The sequence below is a fragment of the Pollicipes pollicipes genome, unplaced genomic scaffold (assembly GCF_011947565.3).
Source record: "Pollicipes pollicipes isolate AB1234 unplaced genomic scaffold, Ppol_2.1 Scaffold_3087;HRSCAF=3621_pilon_pilon_pilon, whole genome shotgun sequence".
In the NCBI taxonomy this organism is placed as follows: domain Eukaryota; kingdom Metazoa; phylum Arthropoda; class Thecostraca; order Pollicipedomorpha; family Pollicipedidae; genus Pollicipes; species Pollicipes pollicipes.
Window position 1 is genome coordinate 22003869 of NW_023596225.1, and position 9970 is coordinate 22013838.

General features: G+C 55.5%; 1 protein-coding gene across 1 annotated transcript; it reads right to left on the bottom strand.

Annotated features, from left to right (window-relative positions):
• Positions 1-402: 402 nt before the first annotated feature.
• LOC119114731 (A disintegrin and metalloproteinase with thrombospondin motifs 18) lies at positions 403-2692 on the bottom strand. The gene has a single exon (XM_037238747.1). The coding sequence runs from the start codon at positions 2579-2581 to the stop codon at positions 860-862; it is 1722 nt and encodes a 573-aa protein (XP_037094642.1). The 5' UTR covers positions 2582-2692; the 3' UTR covers positions 403-859.
• Between the last annotated feature and the right edge of the window lie 7278 nt (positions 2693-9970).

A 9970-nucleotide genomic window follows, 5' to 3' on the forward strand; every position in this document is an offset into this window, starting at 1 on the left:
ATCACCGCCAAATGAGGCGTTAGGGTCTAGAAGAAGCCTGGTCCCAGCTGGTTTGGAGGGGGCGGGGGGGGGGGGGGGAGGGAGCGAAGCAGTGCGAGATGTAGTGTCGTCTGCCGTGTCTCACAAAACGGCGCAGAGTGTGTTGTGAGTTTAGGCCCATAACGTCAGGCCCAGCACGCAAGCGCTGTGTCGGTGTCTCCGTGGTAACGACCGGGAAATCTCATGTATCTCGCCTGCAATTTTATCCCCGTTTCCATGTTTCTTTCCTGGTCTGCGACGCCGCGACACATGAAGTCGCAAGTTTCCTTGTCGCGGTATGCCAGCAGTGGTTCATGCTATAGGAATGCTGCAGAGTGCTTAATTCTCCTCTTTGTGTTATTGAGAGTGATTGTACCTCGGAAATGTTCACTGCCTGATGACCACTCAGAGACACGTGACGTTCTTTGCCACTATATATTATTTACCTTTGGTAGCAAAACCATCACAACCATGACAATGAATATGCACCCACTCAACTGTCCACGCACGCAACAGTCCAACGCACTCCGTCAGCGTATAGCACTCGATGGGCTGAGGTATCTTAAACCATTATAAACCTATAAGCGGCGAACCCATTGCCGTTAACTACTCTGCTGCAGCAACACGTGCTGCCAAACGCCCAGCGTTTACATGTCACACGTCCAGCGTGTTGACGGCAGCGCTACACGCCACACTTCAGAGCTCAGCAGGCCCGCCTGCGGGGGCTAGTCTGCGGCCGGCAGCGGCGCGCCGCTTCAGATACCTGAGGAGACAGGGCGGCGCGCGGGCGCCGCCCCCAACGCCGGGCCGGCGGCCCAGGCGGCGCCACGGTCGCGCCGTCTCAGTACACGTACGACTCGGGCTCGCAGAAGCCGTTGCGGCAGTGCATACCCTGGCCACAGGACGAGCCCTCGGCCGCCGGGCGGAACGCCACGCAGTAGCCGCTGGACGGCTCGAAGCAGTAGAGCTCGGCGCAGACGCGGTGGTCCTTGAAGCAGGCGCTTGTGCCGCGGTCTCGCTTGCACTGCGCGTCCAAGCTGATGAGCTTCCCCGGCAGCGAGGTGGCCGTGCTGGAAAACTCGCTCCGCTGGGAGGGATAGTTGCGCATGCAGGTGGAGCGCTGGCTACTCGAGAAGTGACCGAACTGGTCCAGGCTACAGACGGACCACTGCAGGCCCTTGTAGTCGCGGCGCAGGTCGGACATGATGTAGCCGTCTTCCCAGGAGCATGAGAGCGCGCCCGGCCCGCCGACGTACGAGGCGGGCGGTGAGCCGTCGTGCACGGCACCCATCAGGTGGCCCAGCTCGTGTGTGGCCACGATCGTTCCAGAGAAGCCGCCCGAGTCCTCGACCAGGGCCACCGAGTTGATCTTTCGGAAGTACTTGCTGATGCTGCAGCCACCGCCAACGTACGCGTAGCCAGCGGTCACCTTGTTGCAGCCGCCCCAGTGGCCGTTGCGCGAGCACATATCACGCTTGGTTATCACCAGGGCGGCGTCATAGCTGGGCAGCCTGTGCTCGTTGTACAGATAGCGGCCGATGGAGCTTAGCGCCGACACAGCGTCCAACGACTGCCCGTCCACCAGGTTGCTCTCCAGGTACGGTGTTGCCTCCTTGCTCTTGCTGATGACGATGCCGGCCACCTTGATGGTGATGGATGGGTAGGATACTTTCTTGTAGCGCAGGTCCACCGCGTTCATGAAGGTCATGAGGTAGCGTTTGGTAGTCTTGGCGTCGTAGTTGTGCACGGCGTACGTGTCGTAATCGACGATGATTAGCACCTCCGGGTAGAGGTCGTTGGCGTTGCGCCGTCGCCGGCTGTGCGACTCCGCCGCTCCCTCCGAGTCCGGCTCCGGCTCCAGCATGGCCTGGTCGTTGGTGATGTCGAGCGGCGCGGCGCCGGCCTCGCCCAGCTGGTAGCGCCGCCGGAAGATCACGTGCAGGCCGTGCGTGACGGCGGCGGCGCGGCGGCGGCGCGCGCGCGGCCGCGTGCCGTTCATCACGTGCAGGTCGGCCAGCTCCCCCTCCATTAGCATCATGTCGTCGTCGTTGGGCGCCGGGAAGTGTCCGTGCACGCGGGCCGGCGCCGGCGCGATCACCATGTCGGCCACCACGCCGTTCAGGCGCAGAGTCTCGTCGGCCGCGTGGTCGACGAGCAGCGCTGCGTCGCTGCCGACGTCCTGGAACGGCTCGCCCACGAACATGTCCGTGTCGCCGCGCACGCGCTCGATCCGCACGTCGCCGTCGGCAGCGTCCGCGTAGAACAGCCGGATCCGGTTGTGGATCTCACGGTTCGGCTCCAGATCCAGGTCGATCCGGTTGCCGAAGGCGCGCGCATGCACGCTGCGACGGTGGCGGCCGTCTGCGCTTCGTTTGCGCACCGAGCGCACGTGGAACAGGTCGTACTCTGGCACGTCTTCATGGCGCGACACGAAGAACGTGTGACGCAGCTCCGCCGGCGTCATGTGCAGGTGGAGTGTGTGACCAACCGAGCCCGTCGGGCTAGCCGAGCAGACGGCGGCGCTCGCGGCCAGCACGAGCACGCGCCACAGCGAGGAGGGCATGGCGGCGCGCGGTGGGAGGGTCGGTGGGCCTCGGATCGGTGGCTCTGCCTGATGGCTCCGGCGGCGCGGTGGGAGGGTCGGCGGGCCTCGGACCGGTGGCACTGCCCGAAAGGTCCGGCTGCGGTAGCCGCAGCGGTCTCCGGCCGACTTGAATGTCGCCGCCACACCTGCAGTATATGTACCGACGTCTGGCTCGGCCACCGACCAATCAGCGGCCCGCGTCGGTCGTGACGTCTGGCGCAGGCTAGCCGCCGCGGACTGGGGGGCTACGGACCGGCCGGCGGTCTTGCAGCGGGGGTTAGATGTGCTTGTGGATGGGGAGGAACAGTGATACAGGGAACGGACGGGTCCAGAGGTTCAGGTCAAGCCAAAAGGTGCGCGATTGCTTACTGACAGACTGTTGTAAATCATTCCGGAGCAAGCTACAAAAAAGCGCCGTCCGTTCACTGTGATGCAAACAAGCATACGTCAGGAGTTGTCCTCACGTAATGCCCGCCACTGCCTGATCCAACTTTTAACATGTCTTAATATGTGCGTGAAAAATGTTGACAACAAAAGTGCGAGGCAGTAAAGGGTGTGACATCCGTTTTGCACTCATATTGAATATCCACATGTTTTAACGCAGTAAAATTTCTTGAAGCTATTACATCCAACACTGAGCCATATGGAGAAATCATACCGCTAACACGTGCTCACATTGGTGTAGTGGGTATTTACAGTTTATGTTAGCCAGGGCCATCCACAAACACATGGATCAGCTTGCCTCGATGCCGAATGTCAAAGCCAGGTGAGATGTCGAATGTCAGGGATCAGGTGAGATGTCGAATGTCGAGGTCAGGTAAAATGTCAAATGTCAAGGTTAAATGAGAACATCGGGAACTTTTGTAGCTGTATTACGTTACAAGGAAATGGTTTACCAAACTGGTGTTCTTGTCTGACAGCAACTATGAAATATGACTGAAGTATACTTCAGTAATTGTTATTTCAATATTTTTTATAAAAAATTAATTCAATAATTCAATACTTCAATAATTGATCAGTTAGCCTCTTTGAAATGTCCGTACCCACACAGCAGGACTGCAATCCGTGACGTGAAATCGCGCGTCGTGATCTCGGTTTTCTTTAACAGAATAGAATAGGACACGTAGCGATTGCTGTTTTCATACTATGACGCGCGAATGTTCTAGAAACGTGCGAAAGGCTGCGAACTCGACCGGTGACTCCGCTGCACCTGATGAACCCCAGGGCTGAGGGCTGAGGATCTGCTGGCGACGTCGCCGTTTCACGCCGTGGATGTCCGCGTCCACACGGAAGGATTACATAACTCGTGGTTTCGGGAGCATGCAAGGCACCCAAATAACAGGAGTCACGGAGCACAGAGAGCTGTCCGTCCATGACGTCAGCATGTCCACACTCCCGACTGGGCCCCCCGAACGCCCTGGTCCAGCCGTTCACTGCACGGGCGGGTACACATACCCGGCCCGGTTATCCTCCCCACTCTCTTCGCTGTTTTCGCTGCGGTGAGTGTTCGCGTCACGGCGCGGCCGTCCACCCTGGGTGCGGCTTCGAAGAAATGGGCCGGTTCGTCTGCGCAGCAGGCCGTCTCGCGTCTCCCGCGTGCGCTACTGCGCAGGCGAGTGCGGCGTCGCGCGTTGGCCAGGTCACGGTTCCGCGAACGGGCCGCGAGGGAGTGACCGTGGCCGGAGCTCGCCGGCTGGCCAGCTCCGAGCTGCTGGGCGCCCGCTGGACCGCTACCCAGACCGCAGAGTGCCATTGATCCGACGGCAAGCTTCGCCGGTCGGTGATCTGGCCAAGATGTTCCACCGAACTGATCAGCTTACAGCGGCAGTGGCGTCGTTCTCGTCCAGCGGGGGCTGCTGCCTTGAATCAGGTGGCCAGCCGCGGGTCTCAAGGCAAGTCGCGAGCAATCGGAATCCCTGATCTCAACAGCGGAGATCGAAGGCCATAGCAAAGTCCATCGAAAATGGGATTACTTCAAACTACATTGAATAGCAAGTTTAAGGTCAGTTACCCAATGATTATTTTAACCATTTGGTAACCGATTCATTTGATTTAAACCTATTTATTTCATTGCATTATATCACGCTGCATTACATAAGATAGACCATACGTTTTCCATTTTTGTGTGTTTTCCATTTTATCAAATGGATACGCATTTCCATAGAATGCACACACACACCACACACACACACACACACACACCACACACACACACACACACACACCACACACCACACACACACACACACACACACACACACACACACGCACGCACGCACGCACGCACGCACGCACGCACGCACGCACGCACGCACGCACGGCACGCAACGCACGCACGCACGCACGCACACACACACACACACACCACACACACACACACACACACAGATATATATATATATATATATATATATATATATATATATATATATGTATATATGTATATATATATATATATAATATATATATATATATATATATATATATTGTGTGTGTGGTTGTGTGTGTGTATGCATGCGTGTGTATATTATGATCCTCGCGAAGGCGCTCCACAGCTTGCGACACAGCGATGAAGTAATGTTGACCAGTGTTCGCCGCTGCCCGCTGGCCCATGAAACGGGTTAGCGCTCGGTCCCTGATGCTGTTAACAACAGCTCGGGCTCCAGACCAGCCCAGTCTGTAGATTCTATGTGATAACCAGGTAAAGCACGTCTGCTGAGGGTAAAATACAAAACCTAACAAAATATGCGTCATTCAACACGACATTCGACCCGAATGGGTCCATTGCTAAATTCGATGTTGCCTGAACAATGTAACTGTGACGATGCGAAGAAAATCTGGCAATAATGCTAGTGATTTTGCAATGTCCTAAAGAAGTAACTGCATGGTATAGGGGATAAAGTCTAACAAAAACTGTCCATATCATAGCAACATAAAGTTGTATAGAAAATAGCTCACTGCATTCAGTTATAACAGCAAAGAAAACTGCATTTGGTAGTCGAAACATTTTTTCTATAGTGCGATAAATTAAGCAGGTGAATTTTTGTGGAACGATGGTTGGTTGAACAGGTTGAACGCAGCGCACACATTGGTACTGGAATGAATTGTTGACCCCGTCCGTGACTAGTCCGTGACAAGTATGTTATTAACCATTAAAAATGAAAAAGAGGATAAGAGTGCTTGAGCTCACAATATTGTGACTTGACGCTGCTTACATCAGTCTGGAACATTTTCTAAATCATGGCGAAGGGGCGCACAAAAGATGTCATTTCCTCCCTCCACCGGCGTCTAGGCTTAGGCCTCAGGCTCAGATTCAGATATTGTTACAGCAAGGACGACAACCCGTGAGGGTTTTTCACCCAATGTGAGGGGTGGGGACGGACCTTTTCGCGATTCGAAGCCTTAGTATTTTGGTCCACGGCGTTTATAAACACCGAAAGGGATTTGACGCCAGCAGCGCCGAAGGTTTGAACGCCGGCTGTTCCGGGGTACCCCAACGATGAGTGGAGGCGTGAGCTCGACAGCCATCGCTGCGGATAGAAACTGTGGATACAGCTGTGGTTGGTTCTATCCATGGGGATCTCATGAATAGAGTTAACACTATACATATATATATATATATATCTATATATATATATACTATATATATACTTATATATGTATATTGGCGTTCTATCCATGAATCGGAGAGTAGGAAAACAGCAGAGATAGCGTGGTTCTACCGACATCCTACGTAATTTGAAAGATGCACTCGTGGCAAGTCTAAAGCATGCCGTCCTGTGAAAAGATACTTAGTCTTCCTCCGGTAGATAGAAACGGTGTGAAACAGACGTGTAGAGCCCGCAACTGACCATGGCCACAGACTGAGCTCCAAGCACATCGTGCCTTATCACAGCACTTCCATCGTGCACTGCCTCCATTCGGAAGCGTGCCTGCAGTACCTCCTATACGTGAGGCAGGCCGGGGACACCCAGAGTGGCTGCGGCCACCCGAGGACAGAGGACGCGACACGCGCCCGGGACGTCGCACCAGGATCCACTGCGGTGAGATGTCGCCGCAGAGCCCTTGTCAGGAAGATGGGACGCCGCGTGGTGCCAAAAATGCACTGGTATGCATGCAGGCGGTCACAATTGACCGCTGGGATTTCCGCCTTCTGAGAGGAGTGCACCGGTGCATGGCCGCGAAAGACAAGGGCCGTACGCATTTGTGATCCTGCTATCCTTTATGAGCAATACAACTGCCTCAAAGGCACTGGGCGGAACATGGTTGACGGTTTTTTCAGTTGTTCAATTGTATATTTTTGTCGGTTGGACGGTTAGTCGTTTTAGCATCAAACGTGACGTGCAATTTCTCCCACAATACTTGCATTCTCCCGCTCCCTAATCGCCATTCAGGCTTCGGCGCGTCATGACTAGGCGCATTACGCTAACGAAAGATAACATTATTGTTTGCATTTAGAGCTGCAAAAATAGGGCTTTGTTTCCTGAGATTGTATGTCACGCTAGTTAGGTCATTGCTTCGAGTTGGGTTTGGCTGCAGATATTTTTTTTTGCGATCACAGTGGTCGGGGTGACGAGTCTCTCTTACGGTACAGGAAATCCGGTTTATCGGTTCCATTTTATACGTAGCTCACGTCAGAACGGGCTGGTTACTTCTGAGAACTCGCCTACCTGCTCAGGACCGGAACTAACGTGACTGACCGCGATTCCATACGCGATATCCTTGCTCGCGATGACCTTATGTTTAAATGGTCATGAGCTTATATGGCAGCGGATGGTTGGGGTAGAGGGCCTACGTGGATGCTTCAGGACAATTTTAATCTTTCCATGTACAGCAGTGGTCCTCAAGTTACCCATGCTCCATGATGACGCAGATGATGATCCCGCGATGCGCAGTGCGAACCATGGGGGCCCATTATGGCTTTGTTCCTGGGCTACGTCCTGCAGTGACATCCTCTATTAAAAGCAAACAGCGTACGTACGTATTGTCCGCCGGTTTTGGTAACTTCGTGCAGAGACGGTTCGGTCTGGAAAGCTGACCGTTTCAAACCAATTTCAGGTCTGGCTGTATTGGATTAGATCAGAGCTTGAGAACGCGCGATGCACATGCCGCACCATGGACGCCATTCCTTCCTTTGCGTGTCGTCGAGCCCGGCCGGCAAGTTTTAGTGCACGCGTCTCACAGGTTCTTCAACCCTGAGAAACACGAGAGGCAAAATCCGATTTATTTATTATAACCAGTTCATGTGATGGAATTTTGGCCCCCAGACGGGCGTGAACCCCCTTCAAATGTGGCGTTCTGGATCAGCACTTGGTGTGCTGGCTGTACACACACAACTTACACTCCTTATAGTGCTTACTATAGAAAATGGATATGGATCCGACCCTGATCCTTTCCACACGTCAAAAATTGTGACACACCTTGGACCCCAGGCAGGAGCGGCATGAAAACAACACGATTTCACTTAAGATAAACACCACAATGATACATGTGAAGGATCCGTAAAAGGCATGTCATAAGCTGCTTGCACAATAGCGCAAGCCGTGATCTGCCCATTTTGGACCATGCTGAGGATTTGCGTTAGTTCTTGTTAGCCAGCGCATCCACGGAAGTGGAATCACATGCATTACTACAAGCACCCCCAATTAGACTTCGAACCATCGTGGCATAGACAGAGCAGCATCGAGGCGGGGATTGCGTGGGATCGTGCGGCTGTACCATCGGCCTCACGGCGGAGCCCTCCTTCACGAAGTGGGGCCACCCGACCAGCAGCGACTGGCCACCCGACCAGCAACGACGACCAGTAGCGACGACCAGCAGCGACTGGCCACCCGACCAGCAGCGACGACCAGCAGCGACTGGCCATCCGACCAGCAGCGACGACCAACAACGACTGGCCGTCACTGGCTGCTGAAGCCGAACTCGTCACATGACGTCATAAGTCACGTGACGTCACGTCACGAACTGGAACTGAATGTCACGGCCGCTAAAGTTCCAGACGTGCCCCCCCCTCTCTCTCTCTCTCTCTCTCTCTCTCTCCTCTCCTCTCTCTCTCCTCTCTCTCTCTCTCTCTCTCCTCTCTCTCTCTCTCTCCTCTCTCTCTCTCTCTCTCTCTCTCCTCTCTCTCTCTCTCTCTCCTCAAATGCTTGCCGCTGCCCTCTGTATGGCACTGCCGCTCTTCGAGCCCCAGCCAACGTCCCGAGGCTCCACATGTCCATTTGCTGGACCGGGGGCGGCACTTGCATCGCGACCTACGGCCCGATGGGGGGGGGGTTAGTAGCCGGCTGGATGTGCCCCTCTGCGAGTGCCGAAGGAGAGGGCGGGCACCGGCGGCGTGCAGGTCAAGATTGGTGGAGGGCCATGCTTCACCATTACCATCACAACCGCACCGGCGGCATGCAGGAGGTCAAGACAGGTGGAGGGGCACGCTCCGCCGCTACCATCACAACCGTGCCCAGGAAGGCCACGTGCAGCTGGGTGCTGGAAATGGAGCTCAATATCAAGATCTGGTAGCCCAGAGTTGGTTTTTCACGGTGAGCTTGGGCGTGGTGGCAACCCAGGACGCCCATTTCTCTACCAATTCACTGCCAGATTCGCCCTTTCATTTCATTTCATTTCATTTCGCCCAGATTGCCCTTTCAGCCCTCAGAGAGCAGCCACAGGACGCGTGGCAAAGCGGACGCGCGCGGTGACAGCAGACGGATCAGATGTCACCGTCAACGTCGGGGCGGGGCTGCACCTCGTCCCCCTCAGGGGCCCGCTGCTCGCCACGGCTGTCGGCTCCAGAAGTGCGCGGTGTTCGCGGTCTCGGGCTCATCACCATCTTCGACGTCATCAACCTCTACCAGCTCCCAAGAGTCCTCGAAGGAGGACAGGCGTGCGGACCACCTCGACCCCGCCGTACTCCCTCGCGATGACAGTACGATCGTTGTTGGCCCACCACCCACGTTGGGATAACGGGTGCGGCGCGACGGACAACGTCGGCCAGCTCATGGCGCAGTGACTGCACCGGATCAGCTGGACCAGTCAGTCAGTGACCGAGTCAGCTGGATCACGCTCAGCGGCAGGAAGCCGAACTCTGTTAGCTCTCACACTAGCAGCTAGACCTCGTCCGACGTGGCAGCGTGCAGCGCCAGGCTCTCACTCAAGAGGCGAGACGACGTGCTGCACCGGCTCCGATCTGGACAGCGACCACCTCCCGATAATGGTGGGAATCTGCTGACCCTCCTGCGGAGCGCAGCGCGTCAGGAAGAGGTGGGTCTTCTGGGGGACGGGGGACTGCGAGATTACCTTTCCGCAGGCGAAGTTCCCGCAACCGTCTCCTTAGTAGCAGGCCACCTGCTTCACCGACTTGCTTCAGCGTGCCAG